This window comes from Balaenoptera physalus (assembly GCF_965194825.1).
Source record: "Balaenoptera physalus genome assembly, chromosome: 6".
In the NCBI taxonomy this organism is placed as follows: Eukaryota; Metazoa; Chordata; class Mammalia; order Artiodactyla; family Balaenopteridae; genus Balaenoptera; species Balaenoptera physalus.
This window is the reverse complement of record NC_138885.1, coordinates 104094190-104121208: the sequence shown is the minus strand read 5'-3', so window position 1 is coordinate 104121208 and position 27019 is coordinate 104094190. Positions and strand designations below refer to the sequence as shown.

General features: G+C 35.8%; 1 protein-coding gene across 2 annotated transcripts in view; it reads right to left on the bottom strand.

Annotated features, from left to right (window-relative positions):
• SPAG16 (sperm associated antigen 16) overlaps window positions 1-27019 on the bottom strand; it is a gene marked incomplete at its 3' end in the record, with an annotated part of 901411 nt that overhangs the window by 453238 nt on the left and 421154 nt on the right. For both annotated transcript variants that reach the window (XM_082467474.1, XM_082467475.1), the window contains one exon: window positions 26207-26350. In XM_082467474.1, the coding sequence (XP_082323600.1) occupies window positions 26207-26350 (144 nt within the window). The remainder of the gene's footprint in view (window positions 1-26206; window positions 26351-27019) is intronic.

Genomic DNA, 27019 nt, shown 5'->3' with positions numbered 1-27019 from the left:
AGAAACAAGGCCAGCCAATAACTATAACAGAGATCATATTAGTATGGGAAAGGGCTATTTATCTTTGTAAGGAGAAGGGTGGAGGGGAAAAGTAAACATTTTAATCAAATCCAATACTTTGTTATTGATTTCTCTTTGCCAGACATACCTTGTAGAATACTTACAATGCTTCTGACATTGAGATATTTGGCCAAAGCTATTGGATTAGTCAAGGTAAAAGCTCTGCTCCTGGTGTAATCTCTTGAATTTTATTTATATGTGATTTATTCCTTTCTCCACAAGAAGGCTATTTTTATTGATAAAATTAATGAAATTGAGAATCCCAAAGGGATTTGATGTCCACTCACACAAAATAGGTTTGCAAAACGTAAGAAGCAGCCAAGAAAAAGATTCAACTACATAAAGATTGTGAGTTTCTTCTCTGCCTTTTGTTTTCTTTTTTTCTTTTCTGTTTCAAAGTAAATACTAGTCAGATTTTCTGTCCTTTTATGTGTTAGTCAATTAGTTATCCTTGAAGTTTCAAATTACTGAAAGCAATGTTCCTAAACTTGAAATGCAGGGTTTTGTTATTCAAAAAAGTTAATGTCATTTACTGCCATTAAGGCTGCACCTGCCTGTAGTTGGAAACTTTCACACAATGTCAAATCTGCAAAGATTTTTAAAGTAAACTCTCTACTGGGGTTGTTGGTATAATCGTATTTGCATCATTAAAATTAGGACAACTGTCAAAAATATCTTGACAAGCCTTAAAGGTGTCTTCTTTTAATAGCCTCAGTAAGGGTTTCGTATCAGGCTGAGCTATCACAGCTTCCCCAATGTTTTAAACTAATGTCCTGGTTAATATTTAATATAACTACAGTAGGTCTTATTGAGTTTTCTGTCAACCAAAGACATCAAATACAGAGAAAAAATAAATTTACAGTCATAATAAAATAAAATGAGAATATTTCCTAATGAATACACATCAGACCCATTTTTATTTAGTGTCAAAATGATAGATATGGAAGAAATATAAGCTATAGGTCTTTGTTCTTGCACACATGGTTTTAGTCTGGAGTTGGTATTTAGTTTTCAGACCCTGAGAATGGTAGCACTCTAAGGACATTATTCCTCAGAGCCCAGTCCCTCTTGTTTTAAATCTAAGGCCCAGAACAGACAAACAAAAAGTTTCAATGTTAAATCAGCATGAGAGCAAGAAGAGAGTCTACTCTTTAATCCACTTCAATCACTCTTCTGAACCCTCTTCACTGTGTTCCAAAGACTTCTAAGTTGTCAAATGCAATGGACATATTCACTCCATATCTTATCTCACACTTTGGTGGTGCTGACCTTCTCATTTACCCTGTTTCATGCATCTCTTTTTTTCCTGGCTTCCTCAGATCCATTCTGTCCTGGCTCATTTCCTGCTCCCTGGCACCTCCTTCATGGACTCTAATCATAAATCAAGAGTCTCTTCTCCTCCCATTGAACATTCTGCTCCAATTAGTTCATCTATTCCTAATCAACCCCCACAATGTAGGCCTTCCGTATAATTTATCACTCAAATTGGAGCAATTTTTAGAGTAAGGGGGTGTGCTATTAATAGTTCTATAAAGGTAACAGGAATACACTGGGACTTTTCTGGGCAAACCTGGATGCACAGTCACTCCATCCATATGAAATGATAGAATGCAAAAATGGATTCAATTCTTCACCTCTTCCTGTATCCAAGCCTTTGACCTTGACACTTTGTAGTCCCCACCCTCTTTCACTCTGGGCTTTGGCCAATAGAATGAGAAGGAAATTATGTTATGTCCATTCAAGCCTAGTCCTCAAGATAATATGCACAAGTCTGTTGGTTCTCTTGCATAGTTGAGCTTGCTTGTCTTTGTGCCTGAGCCTCTTTGTGAGAAAACATCCAGCCTACCCTGTGGGAGGAATGTGAGAAACATGTAGAGGATGAGACATGTGGAAGATTTTGAAGGCACTCCAATGACACTACCAGAAGGTGAAATACACAGCGGCTTGGCCTGAAAACAGATATATGAAAGAGCCCAGGTGAAATCAGATCTTCCCAGATAAGCCCAATCTTTACTGATGACCTACAAAATTATGAGCTGGAGAAATAATTCTTGTATTAAAAGCTAAACATATTTGGGATGTTTTATTATGCAACATTATTGTGGCAGTAGATAACTCACACACTAGCTGAAATCTCCTGAGATTCAGATTCACATACTACATATCTTTACCTAAATACCCTAAAGACATTTCAAACTAAATAAACCCAAAATGAAGTTATAAAAGTTTCCATAAATGTATTCCTTGACCTATATTCTTTATCTCAGACGCCCAGTTTTTCAAGTTAAAAATCTGGGGCCATATTAAATGTTCAATTTTTCCCAATTCTGATAGGAAAGTTATTCTTATTGTGTCTATCTCATATATCTTTATAAATCAAGTTTTTGTTCTATTACCACTCACTGGGCCTTAGCCTTTCTCAATCAGGGGTCTAGCAAGAGACTTAAGCCCTAATGCCATAATACACCCATTGAATATACTATATTTATTTATCTCTTACACATTCAGAAATCCAGAATTAGAGAATTGAAAAAGTATCACTCAATTTTCTCTAGTGTTTAATTCCCTTGAAGAGTCCAGATTGAAAAAGGATAGGAGGGCTTGCTCAGTTTTCACCTGGACTATTTCATTAGTCTATCTGGTTATTTTACCTTTAGCCTCACCTTCTTCTAAGTGGTCCTCCATAAGTTATATTTGCTTTAGCCTTTGCCATTGTTTTTCATCTGTCAGTGAATTGTATTTAAGAGGTAAAGTTTGATTCTCTCTGATAAGATGCTAACAAAATTAAAACAATGGTATATTTAACATATTCTTAATACCTTTATACTGCTTACTTTGCTATCAGTAGCAATACTTAGGTATGAAAGCCTGCTGCTGTCATGTCATGATTTTTATGATGGCTATTATCACCCTATGATTGTGCTGAGTATTTGATACAGTCTTTGAAGAGAGTTGAAAATAAATGGAAGAGCCATTCCATGAGCCAGTTTGCTCATATGAATGTGGACCTGGTGCACATTTACATCAAAACACATTGTCGATCCAGAATGACAACTCTCTACCTGAGGGCTTGATGTGTCTTTCAACGTTACATCCTCTCAGTTAAAATGCTTTCATATATATTATAATGCCTTCCTGAGATGAGAATTGTGAGCTTTATTTGTAAAGCAACGGAATTTTCTAAGATCTGCACTAACTTGCCAAGGTTTCCTCTGTAATTTAATCAGGGCATCAATCAGCAAGGTTAGGTCACACAAGCTAATATTTCTTTACAGCTTAGATACAGTTGAATGATTTTTGGTTTAACTAGAGGCAAAATGTTAGTTCCTCATGACATTTAACAGTTCCTGGAGTCATTATTTTGACAGCATCTATTTGACCTGAGAAACTTCTTGCCTATAGAAATAGTCTTAGGGCAAAATTTGCTTATATAAAAACTCGAGAATGAAAATTACCTGAAAGGTCAATTTTAATCATCTATTAAAAATAAACACAGGCTTCTGAGTAAGATGATGATATGGACACAAGCTACTAACTCCCCCACCCAGAGTTTGTAAGAATGACCAGGAAAAAATGAAAACAAAGAACAAATGCTCTAATCCTGAAACTAAGAAACTTGTCATCAGATGCCCAAGATCTCAAGGAATGTCTGCTAAATACGTTACACACCAAATTAGCTAGAAGAATGCATAAAGATCTGGTTTGTAGTTTTAAAAACAGCAGCATTGGGACTACCCTGGTGGCACAGTGGTTAAGAATCCACCTGCTGATGCAGAGGACACGAGTTCGATCCCTGGTCCGGGAAGATCCCACATGCCACGGAGCAACTAAGCCTGTGCACCACAAGTACTGAAGCCTGCACACTCTAGGGCCTGTGCTCCGCAACAAGAGAAGCCACTGCAATGAGAAGCCTACACACCACAACGAAAAGTAACCCCCACTTGCCACAACTAGAAAAAGCTTGTGAGCAACAATGAAGACCCAACACAGCCAGAAAAAAAAAAAGAAAGAAAGAAAGAAAAACAGCAGCCTTAAGAAGTACTCAAAAAAAAAAAAAAAAAAAAAGAGCCTGGAAAAAACCCCACTGAAACCTCCTTATGGAACAGAGGGGAATTTATGGGACTAGAGTTCATAATACAGAAGGTCACTGCAGCAAGGAGTGTTTTTGGGATCAAGTGTCTAAAGTATAAGCAGAATACCCAGTGGGAGCTCCCTCTAGATTTGAATGGGTCACAAAACCTCAGAAGCTGACCTTCCTTTGGGGAAAGGACTAAGAAAAGAAAAAGCTCACAGAGTCTTAAAGTTTCTTTTTGAAAAGGTCATGCAAAATAACTGGAAAGTCAGCACACTTAGACCAGTTTTCAATTGAATTATTTCATCTTGGTTTTTTCATTAAACCAGAAGATCCTCGAAATGATGCTAAAAGAAGAAGAGGATAATTTTAAAGAATCAGAGAAAGTAACTCCCTCTGAAATCCATTCACTAACAAAGAAAGGATAAATATCTAGAAAACTGCTGCATCATACTTCCAAAATGTTCAAGACAACTTAGCATCAAACAACTTAGCATCTATGAAGTCAGAGAAAGCAGTGGTACAGTGGGAAATATCTGAAATGAGGATCATGTAATGCAACCCAGACATAGGGGTATTTGTAAAAATGGGATACAGAATGATAAACCCCACTCAGGAAAGGAATTCAAAACTATAAATGATTTTTATATATATAGAATGTGTATTTTAAGTTTAATGTATCAGTCCCATGTGATCAAATGTTTTCTGCTAATTGGATATGTACCACTTATGGCTCACTCATCCAGAAGTGTTTTATAACAGTAAGGCCACTGACAGCTTCTTAGGTTGGTCAGGTAAGGCGAGTGTCACAGTTTCCTGAACCTGCATCAGCAGCTAGCTGAAGACCCAAGGGAGATTGGAGTGGCTGTACCAAGAATGTCCCTTCCAAGTGATCTCACTCTTATACCCCAAGTTGGAAAAAAAATGTGGATGTGAACTACCATATTCTGTCAAGCCTGTCGAGTATGAATCCATGACCTAAATATATTATTTATGTGAAAACTGAATATTTTCCTGCCATGCAACAAGTCAGATTGGAATCAAATCTTGGTGTCTGGTAAAAACAACAGGATTTCGTACAATGACAGCTCTATGCAAATGAAACAAGCTATTAAAATATGAGTCGAATTAAAGCTCTTCAAGGGTGTGCCCTAACACTGGCTGTGGCAGGTGGCAGGTGGCAGACATGGATGTGAATCAGAGACCTGGAGAAAGAAAGCAGAAGCTACTTCCTAGCTCTTCAGGGGGATACACAGAACAACCCTAAATGGGGTTATGTGTGCAGTGCCTAATTGTTTACAGACATTAAAAGAACTATAACTACATGGCTCTTCCATGGAGCAAGGGAAAACATCATTATCTAATTAAAATCTGCAAAGGGGCTACAAACATATGTAAGTTATTTTATAAATGTCAATTAGTAAAGTAAAAAATCATAACTTTTAACTTTGCACCTAACTTAGAGGAGGGTAAAGAGATGAATTAGATGAAGATGATAAAAATAGATGACAGACTTGGCAATAATACTGTAATAATTTTGTATGGTGACAGGTAGTCACTAGACAATGTGATAATCAATTTGTAATGTATATAAATGTTGAATTACTATCTTGTACACCTGAAACTAACACAATACTGTATGTCAACTATACTTCAATTTTTTAAATTAAAAAAAACACATGGGCATAAAAGTCAGATTGCTTAATTCCTTAGCTAGGTTACACAGATCACATAACTGGCATATGTTTATCATATGTATATTCGACAATATGTCCTATTAATCTTTAAAGAATAACTAATACTTCAGTAGTTTGAGATGCCAAAATAAAATCCAGACTATTATCAGACCTAGTTAAATAATTCATAATATCTATTAAATATCATTGAAAACCTCCTGTGCGCATGCACACATATAGATGATAGGTCTGGGAAATCAAATATATGTTTAAGAGCAGGGTCAGAAAGAGAAAACAAAAAAGATAAATCAGAAAAATTAATTATTAAAATAATGTGAATAAAAATGACTATTATAAGTGTACCATAGCCAAGACATGGAAACAACCTAAGTGTCCATCAAGAGATGAATGGATAAAGAAGATGTGGTATATATGTTCAATGGACTACTACTCAGCCATAAAAAAGAATGAAATTTTGCCATGTGCAACAACATGGAGGGACTTGGAGGGTATTATGCTTAGTGAAATAAGTCAGACAGAGAAAAACAAATACTATATGCTATAATTTATATATGGAATCTAAAAAATAAAACAAACTAGTGAATATAACAAAAAAGAAAGACCCACAGATACAGAAAACAAACTAGTCGTTACCAGTGAGGAGAAGGAAGCGGGGAGGGGCAAGATAGGAGGGAGGATTCAGAGGTACAAACTATGTATAAAATAAATAAGCTACAAGGATATGTTATACAGCATGGGGAATACAGCCAATATTTTATTATAACTATAAATGGAGTATAATCTTTTAAAATTGTGAATCACTATGCTGTACACCTGAAATTTACATAATACTGTAATTCAACCATACCTCAATAAAAGATTTAATGCCTTGAATTAGATACAAAGATTAGATTCAACATTTTTTATTTAAAATAAGAAAATGGGTTTATCAAGAATCAGTAAATTAAGAAATCCTATGGATCCATGCTTGAAGGGAATCCAATAATTACTAAAAGGTGAATCAAAAAACAAACTCAAGAATGTACTGAACATATTGCTGCAACAATACCAGCAGTAAATGATATCACCAACTAACCAGAGTTGCTTAAACATCTGATATTAAAATAAACCTTGATAACAAAGGTAAACAATAAAAAAGACGTTTAATTCAACCTACAGTTCATGTTGTATTTAATGGAAAGAAAAAATTGTTTTATTTTGTTTTGGGAACAAAAATACAGCATTCCAAAACTTATGGAATGTTTCTACAGCATTGCTTAGAAGGAAATGCATAGCTGTAAATGGTACATTAAAAATAATAAAGATTACAATGATAACGTAACCTTTCACATTAAGAAAGGAGAAAAAGAGAAAACTAAATCCAAAGCAAGCAGAAGGAATAAAATAATATATATTATAGTGGAAATAAATGAAATAGAGGATTTTTAAAAATATACAGAAAATCAATAATAAAAGTTGGTTCTTTGAAAAGAACAATAAAACTGACAAATTTTGGCCTAACTGATCAATAGAAAAGGAGAGAAGGGACTTCCCTGGTGGCGCAGTGGTTAAGAATTCACCTGCCAATGCAGGGGATGTGGGTTCGATCCCTGGTCTGGGAAGATCCCACATGCCGTGGAGCAATTAAGTTCGTGTGCCACAACTACTGAGCCTGCACGCTAGAGCCCTCGAGCCACAACTACTGAGCTCACATGCCACAACTACTGGAGCCTGCACAACCTAGAGCCCACACACCACAACTACTGTGCCCACGCACTACAACTACTGAAGCCTGCACACTCTGGGGTCCGTGTGCTGCAACTACTGAAGCCCATGTGCCTAGAGCCCGTGCTCCACAACAAAAGAAGCCACCGCAATGAGAAGCCCATACCCTGCAACGAAGAGTAGCCCCCGCTCGCCACAACAAGAAAAAGCTCATGTGCAACAATGAAGAGGCAACGCAGCCAAAAGAAAACAAAAAACAAAAAACAGCAGCATTAAGAAGTACTCAAAAAGAAAAGAGCCTGGAAAACCCCACTAAAACCACCTTAGAGAACAGGGGGGAATCAATCAATCAATAAATAAATCAAAAGAAAAGGAGAGAAGACCCAAATTATTAAAATCAAAAATGAAAAAAGGGATCAACATGGCAGAATAGAAGAAAAGGGAGCCCACCTCCTCCTACGAATACATGAAAATACATCTACATGTGGAACAATTCTCACAGAATACCTACTGAACACAGGCAGAAGATCTCATACAACTAAAGTTGTAAGAAAGATTACCACATAACTCAGTAGGATGAAAAAACAAAAAAAGGAATTGGGACTGGGCCTGTGCCCCTGGGAGGGAGCTGTGAAAGAGGAAAGGTTTCCTCACCCCGGGAAGCCCCCTCACTGGCTGGGAGATCAGCGAGTACAGCAGCCAGACTGAGGCAGGCAGTACCAAGAGACACCAGCACAGATGGTCCTGGCCACCTCCCTGCACTGGCGAGCCCAAGACCTGCATCTTCCAGTGCACGTGGGGACTAGAGGCTGAAAGTCAGGCTTCAGCTGACAGACCTGAGAAGAGGACTGGGGTTGGCTGTGTGGAGACAGCCTGAAGTTGCCGGAGTATGGCCCAAACCACAACAGGGGTGTACAAAGGACAGAGCCTGAGTGCACCACAGAAGCCCCACTGTTACCATGTGACGAAGGGAGGGGCCCTGCCAAAGCAGCCTTACTCTTGGCACACTCACAGGGGAGGCAGCTCCACCTCTACGAGCTCTGGGAGTGTGCAAGTGCCAGCTGGTGGTCCACACATGGAGCAGGGGCTGAAATCTGAGCACTGTCCGGGCGTCTATGCGATCCAAGGATTTATGCCACTGCTAGCAGCTTTGAAATCTCAGTGCCTGCAGCACATCTGAGCAGAGTACTGCCCTGACTGGGGCAGGTCTGGTGTTAGCAGCTGTGGGCTTTGCCAGCTGGGACACAGTGAGGCAGGGCCAGTGTATCAGCTGATTCTGTAGCTCCCAAGATGGGTCCAAATGCGTGACTATAGCTGTCCTGGTGCCTGACTTCAGCCAATGTGCCAATGGATCTGCACTGGGGGCTTTGTCAGCACAGCACCTTAGGGACACTCAGGCCGACTGCCTGTCTCACGGTTGAGGCAGGCCAAGGGCAGTGCCAACAAAAGTGTACTTTGTGAGCATGCATAACAGGTGGCAGGCGACACCACAGAATTCCAGGTGAACAGCTCCTGCAGAGGAATACTCAGTGGCTCTCTCAGCAGAAATGCTCCAGTCCTGCCCACCTCACACCACAGCTCAGAAACAGATGTGGGGGATTCTACTCCAACAACTGGGAACAGATCCTGCCCGCAACAGGGCTGTGACAACCACAGAGCAAAGAGGAGGCCCAGTTCAACATCCAGTGCAGGTTCTGGTTATCACAATACCAATCACACCCCCTGATCAGGGGGATAAAGGCCAGCACACATTGAGGAAAGACATGGCAGGCATCCATACTGAAAACAGCCCTCACACTAAAAATATTAGACTTATGCATGCTACATAGGGACACTCTCACATAAAAATACCCCTTCAAGGCAACAGTAGATAACCTTATTCTCAACTCATAGAGTCAGAGAAATATAAGTAAAATGAAGAAGCAGGGGAAACTCCCAATTAAAAGATCAAGAGAATTCCCCTAAAAGAACAATGAAACAGACCTCTCCAGTTTACTAGGGCCCCAAGGTCAAAAAAGAGGTAATAAAAATACTGAAGGAATTAAGAAAGGCTATCGATAGAAATATGTAGATTACTGTAAAAAGGAACTAGAAACTATAAAGAGGAGCCAATCAAATTTAGAAAACTCATTTGCTGGAACAAAAGCTGAGCTAAAGGCAATAAACAGAAAACTGAATAATGCAGAAGAACAAATAAGTGATCCTGAAGATAGAATAATGGAAATCACCCAATAAGAACAGCAGACAGAAAGAAAAATGAAAAAAAAATGAAAGCAATATATGAGACCTATGGAATAATATAAAGTGTGCCAATCCACACATAATAGGGACCCCAGAAGGAGAAGAAAGAGAAAAGGGGATCAAAAATGTGTTTGAAGAAATTATGGCTGAAAACTTCCCAAACCTAAAGAAGGAAACAGATATCCAGGTACAGGAAGCACAGAGGGTTCCAAAAAAAGATGAACCAAAACAGACCTACACCAAGACATTATAATTAACATGGTGAAATTAAAAGATGAAGAGAGGATTCCAGAGGCAGCAAGAGAAAAACAAAGATTGAATTACAAGGGAATCCCCATAAGGCTATCAGCTGATTTCCCTACAGAAATGTTTCTGGCCAGAAGGGAGTGGCAAGATATATTCAAAGTCCCAAAAGGGAAAAACTTGCAACCCAGGATACTCTACCCAGCAAGATTATCACTTAGAACAGAAGGAGGGAGAAATAATTTCTCATACAAGCAAAAACTAAAAGAATACAGCAATACTAAACAGATCCTAAAAGAAATATTGAAAGGTCTTATCTAAATAGAAAAGAAGCAAGAATCTATAGGAAAGAAAAATCCAAAATTGAAAAGTAAATCACTTAAACAAGCCAGTACACAGATTTGCAAAAAAAAAAAAAATTGTGAAAGCTATGATAACTACAATGAAGAGCAAAAGGATAAACATGAAGATGTAAAACAAGACATCAAAATGATAAAATGTGGGGGAGAGGAGGAAGAAAATGTAGATTTTTTTTAGAATGTGTTTGAGTCTATATGACTACCAGTCTAAAGCAAGTAGATATAGTAATGGCTTAACATACTTGAAAAACAGGGTAACCACATATAAAAAGCATACAATAGATTAAAAAAAAAAAAAACTCAAGTGTAATAAAGAAGAAAACCATCAAAACACGAAAGGAAAAACAAAAAGTAAAAGGAAGAAGAAATACAAAATCAACTGGAAAACAAGGATTAAAATGGCAATAAATACATATCTATCAATAATTACTATAAATGTCCATGTACTAAATGCTCCAATCAAAAGACATAGAGTGGTAGAATGGATAATAAAACAAGAGCTTACAATGTGCTGCCTATATGAGACTCACTTTAGGGCAAAGGACACACATTCATTGAAAGTGAGGGTTGGAAAAAAATATTTCATGCAAACAGAAATGACAAGAAAGTGGGGGTAGCAATACTCATATGAGACAAAATAGACTTTAAAACACAGGCCATAAAGAAAGATAAATAAGGATACTATATAATGATAAAAGGATCAATACAAGAAGAGGATATTACGCTCATTAACATGTATGAATCCAATATAGGGGCACCTAAATACAAAAAAAAAAAAAAAAAACAAACAAAAAAGAAGCAAATATTAACAGACATAAAGGGAGAAATTGGTGGGAATACAATAATAGTCGGAGACTTCAATATGTCACTGACATCAATGAACAGATCTTCCAGACAAAAAATCAATAAGGCAACAGAGATACTAAATATAACAGTTATATTTAATTGATATTTTCAGGACATTACATCCCCCAAGACCAGAATACATATTCTTTTCAAGTGCACATGGAATATTCTCTAAGATAGATTGCATACTAGAACACAAAACAAACCTTGACAGATTTAAGAGGATAGAAATTATTTCAGTTATCTTTTCTGACCACAACACCATGAAACTAGAAATCAACTATGGAAAGAGAAACAAGAAAAAAAGATTCCATGGAGATTAAACAATATGCTACTAAAAAACCAATGAGTCAATGATAAAATCAAAGAGGAAATTAAGAAATACTTTGAGACAAATGACAATGAAAACACAACCATATAAAATCTACAGCATGAAGCAAAAGCAGGCCTTAGAGGTAAGTTCATAGAGATACTGGCCATCCTCAAAAAACAAGAAAAATCTCAAACAACCTAACCTACCACCTAAAAGAATTAGAAAAAGAAGAACAAACAAAACCTAAAGTCAGCTGAAGGAAGGAAATAATAAAGATCAAAGAGGAAATAAATAAAATAGAGATTAAAAAAATAGAAAAATCAATAAAACCAAGAGCTGGTTCGTTGAAAGGGTAAACAAAGTAGACAAACCTCTGGCTAGGCTCACCAAGAAGAAAAGAGAGAGAGGACCCAAGTAAACAATATAATAAATGAAAGAGGAGAAATAACAATGGATACTGCAGAAATACAAAAAAACATAATAGAATACTATGAACCATTATATGTCAACAAATTGGACAACCTAGAGGAAATGGACAAGTTTCAGAAACATACAGCCCACCAAAACTGAATCAAGAAAAATAGATAATTTGAACAGACTGATCACTAGAAGTGAAATAGAATCTGTAATTAAACAAACAAACAAAACAAAAAACAAAAAAAGACTTCCTGAAAACAAAAGTTCAGGACCAGATGGCTCTACTGGGGAATTCTACCAAACATACAAAGAAGAACTTAAACTGATTTTTCTCAAACTCTTCCAAATGTTTGAAGAGGAGGCAACACTCCTGAAATCATACTATGAAGCCATCATCTTAATACCATAACCAGACAAAGACACTACCAGAAAAGAAAATTATAGGCCAATATCTTTGATGAATATAGATGCAAAAAATTTCTAGCCAGCCAATCCAACAATACATAAATAAAGATCATACACCACGATCAAGTTGGATTCACCCCAGGGTTGCAAGGATGGTTCAAAATACACAAATTAATCAATGTGATACACTGATCAACAAAAGAAAAGACAAAAAACATAAGATCGTCTCAATATATGCAGAAAAAGCATTTGATAAAATTCAACACCCATTCATGATTAAAAACTTACCAAAATGGATATAGAAAAAACATATCTCAACATAATAAAAGCTATGTATGACAAACACACAGCCAACATAATACTCAATGGTAGAAAGCTGAAATCCTTCCCACTATAATCTGGAACAAGACAAGGATGCCCACTCTCACCACTTCTATTCAACACAGTATTGGAAGTCCTAGCCATAACAATCAGACAAGAAGAGAAATAAAAGGTATTCAAATTGGAAGGAAATGGGAAAAATTGTCATTATATGCAGATGACATGATACTATATAAAGAAAACCCTAAAGACTCCACACAAAAACTACTAGAACTGATAAACGAATCCAGCAAAGTAGCAGGATACAAGATTAACATACAGAAATTGGTTGTATTTCTTTACACAAATAATGAAATATCAGAAATGTAAAGTGAAAAAAAAAAAATCCCTTTTAAAATTGCATCCAAAAAATAAAATACTTAGGAATAAACCTGAACAAGGAGGTGAAAGACTTATATGCTGAGAACTATAAAACATTGATAAATTAAAGATGATTCTAAGAAATGGAAACATATTCCATGCTTTTGGATTGGAAGAATTAATATTGTTAAAATAGCCATAGTACCCAAATTAATCTACAGATTTAATGCAATCCCTATCAAATTTCCCATGACATTTCTCACAGAACTAGAACAAATAATCCTAAAATTTATATGGAACCACAAAACACCCAGAATTGCCAAAGAAATCCTTAGGAAAAAGAACAAAGCTAGCAGCATAACCCTCCTAGAATTCAGACAATATTACAAAGCTATAGTAATCAAACAGCATGGTATTGGCATAAGAACAGTCACATGGTTTAATGGAACACAATAGAGAGCCCAGAAATAAACCCACACACCTATGGTCAATTAATCTTTGACAAAGGAGGCCAGAATACACAGTGGAGAAAACACTGTCTCTTCAGCAGGTGATGTTGAGAAAGTTGGACAGCTGCATGTAAATCAATGAAGCTACACACTCCCTCACACCATACACAAATATAAACTCAAAATGGCTTAAAGAGTTAAATATAAGACATGGCACCATAAAACTCCTATAAGAGAACATTGGCAAAACATTCTGTGACATAAATCATAGCCATGTTTTCTTAGGTCACTCTCCCAAGGCAATAGAAATAAAGGCAAAAATAAACAAATGGAACCTAATCAAACTTACAAGCTTTTGCACATCAAAGGAAACCATAAAATGAAAAGGAAACCTATGGAATGGGAGAAAATACTTGCAAACAATGCGACCAGCAAGAGCTTAATTTCCAAAATATACAAAGAGTTCATAAAACTCAATGACAAAAAAACAAACAACACAATAAAAAATGGGCAGAAGACCTAAATAGATATTTCTCCAAAGAAGATTTACAGATGGCCAACAGGCACATGAAAAGATGCTCAACATCACTAATTATTAGAGAAATGTAAATCAAGACTACAATGAGGGGACTTCCCTGGTGGCACAGTGGTTAAGAATCTGCCTGCCAATGCAGGGGACACGGGTTTGAGCCCTGGTCCAGGAGGATCCCACATGCTGCGGAGCAACTAAGTCCATGCGCCACAACTACTGAGCCTGTGCTCTAGAGCCAGCAAGCCACAACTACTGAGCCCGTGTGCCACAACTACTGAAGCCTGTGTGCCTAGAGCCCGTGCTCTGCAACAAGAGAAGCCACCACAATGAGAAGCCTGCACACCGTAATGAAGAGTAGCCCCCGCTCACCGCAAGTAGAGAAAGCCCACGCACAGCAACAAAGACCCAATGCAGCCAAAAATAAAAAGTAAATTAAAAAAAAAAAGACTACAATGAGGTATCACCTAACAGCAGTCAGAATGGCCATCATTAAAAAGTCTACAAATAACAAATTCTGGAGAGGGTGTGGAGAAAAGGGAACCCTCCTACACTATCGGTGGGAATGTAAATTGGTGCAGCCACTAGGGAAAACTGTATGGAGGTTCCTTAAAAAACTAAAAATAGAGTTGTGATAGGATCCAAGAATCCCACTTCCGGACATATATCCAGAGAAAACTCTAATTTGTAAAGATACATGCACCCCAATGTTCACAGCAGCACTATTTACAATAGCCAAGACATGGAGCAACCTAAATGTCCATCAGCAGGTGAACAGATAAAGATGATGTGATATCTATATAATGGAATACTACACAACCCTAAAAAAGAATGAAATAATGCCATTTGCAGCAACATGGATGACTTAGAGATTATCATATAAGTGCAGTGAGTCAGAAGAGAAACACAAATACCATATGATATCATTTTTATGTGGAATCTAAAATATATTACAAATGAACTTATTTACAAAAAAGAAACAGATTCACAGACCTAGAAAACAAACGTTACCAAAGGGAAAGGGGGTAGGGGAGGGATAAATAGGAGTTTGGGATTAGCAGATACAAATTACTATATATAAAATAAACAACAAGGTCCTGCTGTATAGCATAGGGAACTATATTCAGTATCCTGTAATAAAGCATAATGGAAAAGAATATGAAAAAGAACATGTGTATAATCATTTTGTTGTATACCAGAAACTAACACAACATACCAGTAAATCAACTATACTTCAATAAAAAAAAAAAAAAGAAGAAAGGGACATCACTACCAAATTTACAGAATTAAAAATGATGATACAGGAAGCTATGAACAACACTGTAATAAATATGGCAACAATATGGCAACAAATTAGATAATCTAGGTGAAATGAAAAAAAAATCCTCTAATTGAATTAGTAATAAAAAGTATTCCACAAAGAAAAGGCTAGAACCAGATGGCTTCACTGATGAATTTTGCCAAATATTTAAAGAATTAACACTAATCCTTTATAAATTCTTCCAAAAAATATAAGAGGGAAACTTCCCAACTCATTCAGTGAAGCCAGTATTGCAGTGATTCCCAAACCAGGCAAAGACATCACAAGAAAACTATAATCTATATCTCTTGTGAATATACATGCAAACATCCTCAACAAAAACAAGCAAACTGAATCCAGCAACATATTAAAAGGGTTTCCAAAAAGTCAAGAAATAACAACTGTTGGAGATGATATGGAGAAAAAGGAAACCTCATACACTGTCAGACGGAATGTAAATTTGTGCAGCCACTATGGAAAACAGTATGAGGATTCCTCAAAAAATTAAGAGTAGAACTACCATATGATCCAACTATTCCACTTTTGAGTATTTATCTGAAGAATATGAAAACATTAACTCAAAAAGATATATCCACCCCTATTTTCATTGCAGCATTATTTATAATAGCCAAGATATGGAAACAACCTAAGCGTCCACTGATGGGATGAATGGGTAAGAAGATGTGGTATATACATACAATGGAACTCTTCTCAGCCATAAAAATGTGAAATCTTGCCATTTGAGGCAACATGGATGGACCTTGAGGGTATTATGCTAAGTGAAATAAGTCAGAGAAATACAATATCATTTTACTTGTATGTGGCATATTAAATAAACTAAATAAATAAACAAACTAAACAAAAACAAACATATAGATACAAAACAGAGTAGTGTTACCAGAGGGGAAGAGAAGTGAAGGAAGGGCGAGATAGGTAAAGGGGTCAACTGTTGACGGATGAAAATGACTTTTGATGGTGAGCACACTGTAGAGTATACAGAAGTCAAAATATAATTTGTACACATGAAGCTTATATAATGTTATAAACCAATTTTTTTAAAAGGCGTTATATACCATGACCAACTAGTATTTATTCCAGGAATGGAAAGTTGATTCAACATACAAAAGTCAATCAATGTAAAACGCTATATTGATAAAATAAAGGACAAAAACTATATAGTCATTTCAATAGTGGCATAAAAAGCATTTAATGAAATCCAACACCCTTTTGTGAGAAACACACTCAACAAATTGGGAACAGAAGGGAACTTCCTCAACCTGACAAATACATCTACACAAAATTCACAGCTAACATACTTAGTGATGAAAGATGGAAAACTTTCTCCCTAAGATCAGAAATAAGACAAAGACATCTCCTCTTACCATGCATATTCAACACTGTTCTAGAGGCTTTAGGTGAATAATTAGATAAGAAAAAGAAGTAGAAGGTATCTATACTGGAAAAGGAACACTATCCTCAGAGATAACATGCCAAGATAAAATATAGGGAATATTCTAAGAAATCTACTAAAAATATTAAAATTAATAAATGAGATTGTATACTGATACAAGATCAATATACAATAATCAACTGTATTTCTGTACCTTAGGACTGAACAATCTGAAAATTAAATTAAGAAAACATTTTCACTTACAATAGCATCAAAAAGATTAAAATACTTAGGAATAAATTTAACAGTGGTAGTACAAGATATGTGTATTTACTTTTTGCTGCTGTAACGAATGACCACAAACAGTGGAAATAAAATAGATGAATTTATTATTTTCTAATTCTGGAGGCCAAAATTCTGCAACAAGTGTCACTGGGCTGAAGTCAAGATATCAAAAGGGCTGGTTCTTTCTGGTGTCTCCAGGCGAGCAGCTCTTTCTCACGACACATGGCGTCACATTGCTCTTTCTCTGACCCTTCTGCCTGCCTCTTTCACATTTCAAGGAGGCTTGTGATTACATTGGACCCTCCTGGATAATCCAGGATAATCTTTTTAAAGTCAGCTGATTATCTTAATTCCCTCTGCAATTTTCATTCCAACTTGTTATTTAACATATTTACAGATTCTGCAGCATCTTGTCCAGCTTTATTTCATGCTTTCAATTTTTTGTCATTTTTGAAAACCTGACATTTTAAATAGTACAATGTGGAAAGTCTATAAATGAGATTTCCTCCTCTCCAGGGTTTGTTGTTGCTCCTGTTTGTTGTTGCTGTTTTTAGTGATTTTCCTGAAGTAATTCAATAAAGTCTATATTCTTTGTTGTGTGGGGTCAAAGAAGTCTGCCTGTTTCGTTAAAGATTAAACAGGTGATGTTTAAATGCCTTGAACGAATGAGTCATCCAGTCTTTGTTGACTGGCTCTGTTGGGGCACATGTTCAACACTCCAGAAATTCGGAAATTCGCAACTCTGCCTTACTTAGCCTTTACTTCCTGCTTGAGCTGAACTTCACAGCTCAGCCAGCTGTGAGAGATTAGACCCTTCTCAAGTCTTTCCTGAGCATGCCCTTTAAATGCATGTGTCCGTTGATATTCCTAGGAACATGATAGTGTTTCAATGCTCCCTATGGACATTTAATTATCTAGGTTTTCTGTTTAAGAATTTTGCTTAACTTCTTGTTTGCTTAACTGTTATTGTTACCTCAGGCAGCTGCAATATTAAACATGTACTGCTGATTGTTTGCTACAAATGCCCTGGAAAATAGTCCATTCACACAAAGTAAGCCCTGACTCAGGTCAAATAAAAACAAATAGGGCCCTGCAAATAGGGGTTTCCAGGGGGTTTCTTGAAAGTTCATATAGTGACATTTCTCTGAGAATGGGGCTTTGTGGAGCTTTTCAAACTTGTTCTGCTCTGCTACTTGCTACCATGGTTGTGAAGCAGTTGGTTTTCAAGACTACTGCAGAGTTGGGGAAAGAAAGGGATGGGGATGGGGCAAGTTAAAACATGAAAAAGGTCACATTCTTACTCGGGTGCAGTAATTTTTCTTTAATAAATGCTCCATTAATTGGTCCATGCTTGGTTAATTTCTAGAGTTCTGAAAAAGTTGATTGTGACAATTTTTGCCAATGTTCTCTCTGTTTTTATGAAGGAGAGATTTTTGAAGTTCTTCCCCTAATGATTGGACTTTTGACTGAAATTTATCCTCAGTGCAATATTATTCAGAGAAGATTTTATATTTTAGGGTTTTTATGTCAAATGAAGGACTAATATTAGGTTTTAAGTTCCTATGATAAAGCGATCTCAGTGGTAACAAGTGGTGCGTGTGTGTATGCATGTGTATGTTTGTGCGTATATCCGTATAATCACATGATACTACCAAGAGTATGAGAGAAAGTGGTCATATTCCTGGTCTATTATCTTCTACTCTGTTCATTTTAGTTAAACATTTATTGATTCCCTATAATGTTTCAATTGATAAGCTATGTCCCAAGGATACAGAGATGAATAAGATATAGACCCTGCCCTAAATAAGCTTATAGTATTCCTCAGATTTTTTTTTCTTTTTTTCCTTGCTAGAAAGAGAGAGACAGGCCAACAGACCTGGAGACAATATTGGTTTCAGAGGAAACCAGATCTCGACTAGAATCTGCCAAACAATTCCAACAGTGCTACTTTTACCAAATGCTTACTCTGAGCCCAGGGCTGCTAAATGTTTTAGATAGATTTTCTCATGCATTCTTCATGAAAAGCTTATAAGTCGGTAATCCCCATTTTCAAATGAGCAACTGAGGCTCTCTGATATTAAATAAAATGACCTACCTGGTTCTTTGTCACACTGACACATGAAAACAAGGCTGACTTTAGAAGGTGCTTCTTTTTTTTTTTTTTTTTTTTTTAAAGAATTTATTTATTCATGACTGTGTTGAGTCTTCGTTTCTGTGCGAGGGCTTTCTCTAGTTGCGGCAAGTGGGGACCACTCTTCATCGCGGTGCGCGGGCCTCTCACCATTGCGGCCTCTCTTGTTGCAGAGCACAGGCTCCAGACGCGCAGGCTCAGCAATTGTGGCTCACGGGCCCAGTTGCTCCGTGGCACGTGGGATCCTCCCAGACCAGGGCTCGAACCCATGTCCCCTGCATTGGCAGGCAGATTCTCAACCACTGCGCCACCAGGGAAGCCCTAGAAGGTGCTTCTTATATGTAGAACCAGATTCTGCCACTTGCCCGAGGACAGCCCTTGGGCAGTCTCTCCAAGTTTGCACTGAGTTGTGAGACTATGGGAAATTTTTATTTTCTTAACACTTTTCTCTATGGTGATCATGTATTACTTTTAGAATTAGACCAGAAAAACATTTAAAGAAGTATGTTGTTATGCTTAGCCTCTTCACATACAGGTAACAAACTATATTAAGAACTATATTAAGAGGCATAACATACACCTCTTCAAAGAATATAAAGTGGAATTTTATTATTTAATAGGTATACCTCAAAATTATCTTGGTAAAAATCTACTGAGGTTTCCAGATTATGAAAGTATCTACCTCTGAAGCTCAGAACATCACAATCTTAGGGAAATGGTACGTCAATCCCTTCATTATCTTTTGAAATTTGAACTCTTGGCTTTATGTTTATAGAAAATAAAACGGTTAACCATGCTTCTATTTTTTAATAACTAAACGATATACCTGTCAGAGAGCTTTCATACTATGGTTTTAGGCACTGTATAAATACATGAACAGGTAGCTTGTACCACAAACAGAGAATATGAGGGATTTTGTAGAGACCCATTTACTCACAAATTCATAAATCAGCTTATAAGGGTAGAAGTTATATTTAACAGGATGCTGTCAGCTCTGTTTCTGTCTCAGGCAGTGAGATCAGGAAAAAAAATGCAGCACTGTGAAATTGTTTAAACCACTAATCCCAACTACTTTCATTTTATGGAGATATCTGGGAAGATACATGCTGTTTCACGTAATAAGCTGTGGTCATATCAAAGAAAATGCAACCTCAAGTACCAGAGAACTGGACATTGTATTTACATTCAAAACCACGTTACTGTCATTGAGCAGTCCTCCTTTATGAGGTAAAGACCAAATGATGTATTATTAAGGTAGTGTAGCATATGTTTTATTGATCTATTAATATTAACCCGGAGATTGATATACAACTCTGTTTCAATTGCCCAAAGCTAGTCTAAATGGGCCAACAATAATAATACATGCCTGTGGACAGAGCAGGTCAAACATTACGTGCTTTACTTTCCTCAAAAACAACAAAAATATTTTATTTTTAAATGCTTTCAATTTAAATACTTTTTATTTCAAAAAGTAATTTTTTTTGTGTTTCTAGCCAATTATTTTCCTTCTAGAACCTAAAAAAAAGGAAATATGCAGAATTCTTTCTCTCTTCTGTAAAAGCAAAATACGATGAGCTTCTTGGTACAATTTTTAAAGAGACACATTTTTAAGGGCTAAGGACAGATGAGTAACATACATCTTTTTGCATTAATTGTATTTGTTTTTCAGTTTATAAATGATTTTATTTTTAACTTGGTAAGACCTTCAGACATGATCCTCAAATGTTTCATGGTTTGAGAGCATTCTTCTAATTCTAGCTTGGTGTAACCCAGACATCACAATATAGTCTTTCCTTCCTAACCCACTGTGTTCAAGGCTACCAGTTTTATAAAAATTTCTGATCTAAGTTCTCAACATACCTATCAATGAATAAAAAATAATAATAGGTAACATTTCTTGAGCATATGGGTGCCAGGCAACAGAACTTGTGTTTTTCATATATGATAGAATTTAGCCTTCATAATTAACCCACAAAGTAGATATCATTATTACATCCATTTTGCAGACAAGAAAACTGACAGGACTAGCAAAGGTGAAGGTAGGATTCTAATTTGGGCAACCTAAAACTCTGATTCCATGTTTTAGCAGTTTTAGAGCATGACGTCTACCTTGCACAGGATTATGCTTAAGGTTCCTGCTTTTTGGCATTGTACATTTCATTCTTTCAACAGTGCAAAGGCAGCACCAATGCACATTCTCTGCATTGCTCCACCCCTTCATCATTTTCAGCAACCAATGAATCACTTTCAACAGCCAGTTCATCAGTCTACCCAGTAAATGCAAAGGGTGCTTTACCTTACCACTGTATGATCGCCATCTAGTGGTAAATATGTAATAATAGATGGTTCTACAGTGATTAGTTACCCATGTCATTCCTAAAAAAGTGTCTTGATTCACAAATTCTACTAAGGAACATAAAAACTTAGATGCAATCAAAACCAATTGTACTGTAAACAACAGATGACAATGATTTAGTTATATGTATAGTGTTATTTTAAAAGAATACAGCCTTTGCAGTAAGAGTTTTAAATTGCCTTCAATTTGTAGAGTCTGTATAATATTTGTATAGTGTTTATAGTTAAAAGTTTTCCACATACATTTTATTTTTTAACTTATAAATATGTTATAAAATTTCAGTGTTGAAAATATTTTAATAAAATATAACCATTATCATTAGGAAAAAAAAAATGTGGCTAACCTTTACTGAGAATAAATACCAACTGGACAAGTAACAATGCTTGCATAGCTACCGAAGGCTTAGACAAAGAGGCCTTGCTTCTATTTGGATTTTAGGTATTTTTGCCTGTTTGGTTTTATGTTCCCCACTTTGCTCTATTACCCGTGAATACCCATTCCTCGTCTGACCCATCCGACTTCATGGCATCTAGATTCTACACTCACCTGCCAGACCTTCTTAGTTCCCAGCTGTTCCAAAAGCCATTCTCCTTGTCAATTCCAACACATGGGGCTTAATAATATTTGCAAACATCTGTGTCTTAAGTATAGATGCTAGATTTTTACCCAACAACTTGAAAGTAACTTTGAATGTTAACTATTAGTATAATTTATAATATGATGTCCTCATAGTTGGATCACTTACATATTCCATGCTTTTCAAGTACAAATCTTACTTGGTCATTGTATACCGCTCTTTTTAAACATGCAACGGAATCCTATTTTCTGCATTCTCTTTAAAAGTTTTGTATCTATAATTGTGAAAAGGGCCTAGAGTTGTGGCGGGGGTACTACACTTGCCCAATCTAAAATTATGTTTTTGCTATGTTTGTGAAACCAGTAGTAAAATTTCATTTTTTTCTTGTCCTCAGAAAATTCAATGAACCTAAAAATTAACTAATTTATCTTGTTTTTTTTAAATAAAGTTTTTAAAACTCAGTCATAAAACTTCAGAAGATGGGAATGAAAAGCAGATCTTCTAGAACTCAGTTTCTTCCACTGTTATTAATCTATTCTGGGTTTCTGCTCCATCTTGATTCAATATTGGTAATGCTTATTTTCATAGAAATCTATTATTTTATCAAGAATTCCAAACATATATATTTTTTTATCTCTGTATTTGTGGTTTTAACTCTTTCCAAATTGCTAAGGTTAATATTTCTGTTTCCTACATGTATTTTTTCTTTTTTTGAGTTATCTACTTATTTCAATATTATAGTTCCTTATTTTATTATTTTTTCTTGAAAACAAACTTTTGGATTAATATAAATGTACTCTTTTTATTCTAATTCATTCATTTCTACTTTTCACTTATCCATTCTTTGCTTTTCTATATTTGTTGACCAGTTGTACTTTTTAATTTAAATTCATAATTCACTTATTTTCTTTTTTTTCATTTAAAAATAAAACTGTCAAAGTGATGAATTTTACTCTGAACACAGTTCTGGTTACATCTCGTAAGTTTGATAAGTATTGTGTTTGGGACTGTTTATCAACTAGGTAATAACCGTTTATAGTTCTCTGACCCAATATTCATTTATTTACTTTTTAATAATTCAGATTTCATTATATTTCAGTTATTGATTTATTTTCTTTTACTATTGAATCTTGCTCACAAACTTTAGTTTGTATATTTGTTATTCTGAAGAATTCATTTATGTTAAATTTGTGGTTTAAGAGTTATATATTTTTAAAAACCTAACAATGAATGATTTCAAAGAATCTACAATCTCTCTTCATAAAGTATAAAGTTCAATATATAATACTAAATACACTTGCTATTTTATTAATTTCTCTAATTCCACTGTAACTTTGTTTACTTGACATATTAAAAACTGATATACTTTGAAGTCTTTGACTCTGATGACTATACTTTCGTCAGAATTTTCTTTTATTTACGAGCTTTGTTTTATATATTTCAACATCATATTATCTGATCCTCAAGTGATATTTAGTTAACCCTCCCAGTTTAACTTTTTTCTGTTAGTCCTCTTTTGCCTGATATTAATATTATTATGCCTGTTGTGTTTGTCGTTTATGTATTGAAGGTGTCCGTTATGACAAGGGAAATAAGACGACTAAGACTGATTTGGGTCACTCAGTGTATATACCACTGTCATATCAAGTGGGTTTGATCCCCAAAAGAAATCTGAATTATGTCACTGTGGCAGGAGACACAGTGGCTCGAATGTCATAGTAATCAGGAATACATACAACTGGAAGTTACAGAAAACACTCAACTAGGAACAATTGCAATTAAAAATAAAGTAAAGAAAATGTAAGAGTTTATTTTTCTATGTGAAGAGCAGAGGAATTAGGCAGGTGTCACATTATAATGTGTCTACTCTGGACCTCATCCAAGGGAGCAGAATCAAGCTAATCACAAAGATGGGCTCTGAGGAAGACTATGACTGCACTTATTAATCAAAGATCCAACTGCAGATTAAAGTGTCATATTTGAATCAAATTTATTTTATGTTTGATTCTTTGATTATAGATGAGTATATAAATAGGAAAGATATTATCTTTAACAATAAATTATTTTTTTACCAACCAAATTACCTAAGCAAAAATAAAAATCAAATATCACAAATTTAAGTTTCAGAAATAACTTTTAAGGCATAAATATTATGTATGTATACATATGCATATATGATATATATTATAGTCCATAATGTATGGTCTTTGGTGTTGATTTACATACAGTAAGCATTATAAAATGTCTGAGGCCTGAAATATAAACTCCTTCAGAACCGATCTGTACCCCAAATAAAAAAGAGCTTTTTTGTTGTTGTTTCTAATAATCATTTATTATTTTCACCAATTCTACAAATGGAACACTTGCTATTCATTATCTCTTACTTAAAACACATATAGTTAAATGTATTTTCTCCCATTATTTTTATCCCACATGCACTAGAAAAAAAGGAGTGTGGCTGCATTTTACTAAAGTTCTGCCAAAGAAAGTACTGAATGTAAATTCATACTATGAGTGAATAATGATGTATTTCACCTCATTTTAATTTCAGTAATTGACTGGGAAAACAGGAAGATCTATTAAAAGGACCATGTGCTGGTCAAACACTAATGAGAAAATTTCAGAATCACGGGTTGTCATGGTGACAGGGTATTATAGAAATCTGATTAGTATGCCCAGCAGCTACAGAAGTGATAGGCTACACTTCTAATTGTGTTGTCTCTGCTTGCAAGATGGGCTTTATGTTCCTGAGACATGAGAGGCAGTGCAGATTCGTTTATCCACATACCAGATACAGAACACATTACATGTTCAAAAATTAAATTCAAACATCTAGTACCAAAGATAAAATTATATTTTAAAAACATTTTCAAAAATTAAAATTAAAAAATTAGTTTACTCTTCTCATAAACACACAAATTTCTGAACAATTTAGTTATTTTTTTCAATCTAATTTCATTGACATTCATACTAAGGATAAGACAAAGATGGTTTAAGAAAAAAACGTCTTGTGAAAACAAAAAATAAATAAATCAATAATGTCCTCCTAAGACCAAAATTTCCCAATGGAATGGTTGAGAAGTTGCACTACGGACTATGCATCTCCAAGAGTAGTGAGACCAGAGACTGTTAGAAAGAGCCAGATACAGCCAGATGCTTAACAAATGTTAAGCATAATGTTGAATAAGAGACGACAGTTGGGATTAGGGATAGCAGCTGACCACAAGCAACTGTGGGCAGAGCTTCCTGCTACCAGAATAATGTATATGTGTGTTTAACAATGCCTTTCCTTCTGTGCCCCGGTTCTTTTGGTACAAAAATTCAGTGAATCCTGAAAATTACAGGGCTCAATGCTTTCTGTTCTGCTTTATTTTCTTTAATGTCTTGAGTATCATTGAAATTTTTAAAGAAATTGATCACTGACTCCTGATCCTTTTTGGTACAAAACTTAATTCTAAAAGGAAAACATGCAAGATTAACAGAGGCAAAGTAAACATTGATATGCACTATTGAAATTCATGTGCCTTTTCAGAGCTTATGAGTACAAGGAGCATTTCTAATGCTTGTCCTGGGAAGCTTATCACTCTTTTTAAATGCATCAGCATGTGGACTACGTTTTACATGTACTAAATATCAAAAGCAATCAATCTAAAGTCAATATAAGGAAAGCCAAAGGAGCATTTATCTACACATTTCAAAATTCAGTGGAAGAGGTGGGGTTGCAGAGAGAAAAGTGGCAGTACAAAGTTTCAAGTTTCATTTATACAAGACGAGAGAGTCCTAGAGATCTACTGTACAGCACAGAGCCTACAGCAAATGATACTTACTGAAGACTTAAAAAATTGCTAAGAAGGTAGATCTTACGTTAAGTGTTTTTATAATGATGAGGATGATGATAAAATAAAGTGGATGGGAAGAAACTTTTGGAGATGATAGATATGTTTATGGTATAGATTGTAGTGATGATTTCAAGGATGTATACTTAACTCCAAACTTATCAGGTTGTATACATTAAATATGTACACCTATTCACACTTCAATAAAGTGGTTTAAGAAAAATAAATAAATAAAAGCCAGCAGAGTGAAGACACAGTGTAAACAAGTGCATTCCTGGAGAGATCAGGCTGTCTCTGGGAGTTGTGTGTACTGACCTGGGGTGGAAGCAGCAATTCGAAAGCCAGTCGGTGTGGCCCAATCCTGTGAGAAGCACATTGCCTTTGGGGAGCCCCACCACCTTCCAGACGCGGTCCTCCCCACAGGAGACGAGGATGTCTTTGTGGGGGTGCGTGGCGATGCTACACAGGGAAAGAGAAGAAAAGGTAGTTATGAGGAGGTAACAGTGAATGGTTTCATACTGGGAACAAATGAAATGGCAGGGATTATCCATTTCAGCCAGGCAGGACGGCTTACTTGGAATGCTGGCTCAGAAGCCAGAAGAGCCAGGTTCGACGTCCTGGCTATAGCTCTAGCTCATGGCTTCTTGAATGCCATCAATCTAATTAACTTCACTGGATCTCAGATTCCTCATTTGAAAAATGGGATGGTTGATTTAGGTGAATGCTCACGTCTAATTCTGGTTTGAAACAATAATTCTGTTTTTTATCTTTCAGGGAGGAAAAGTTATGCCAATGAAAATTTGGTGTTAGGATATTTGGACCAGTAGCCATGCTTATTATATAAAAGCAAACTTCTTTTCAGACTATAGTATATCTTAAATCAGGCATTATCCAGGAAAAGATCATGAATCATAACCACATTATCATAGCTCTATAATAAATTCTATAAATGAAACATTAACTCCATGGTCCACTATCTACACAAAGAAAAGGAGCTCAAATTCTGCACTAATATGTCACTTAAATTTGCTTCAGTCAATGCACAGTACACAAATTACAGTAATGAATTCAGGATGCAAAAGACAATTCCCACTCTATAAAGGCATAGAGGGAATTGAGAAAGAAGTA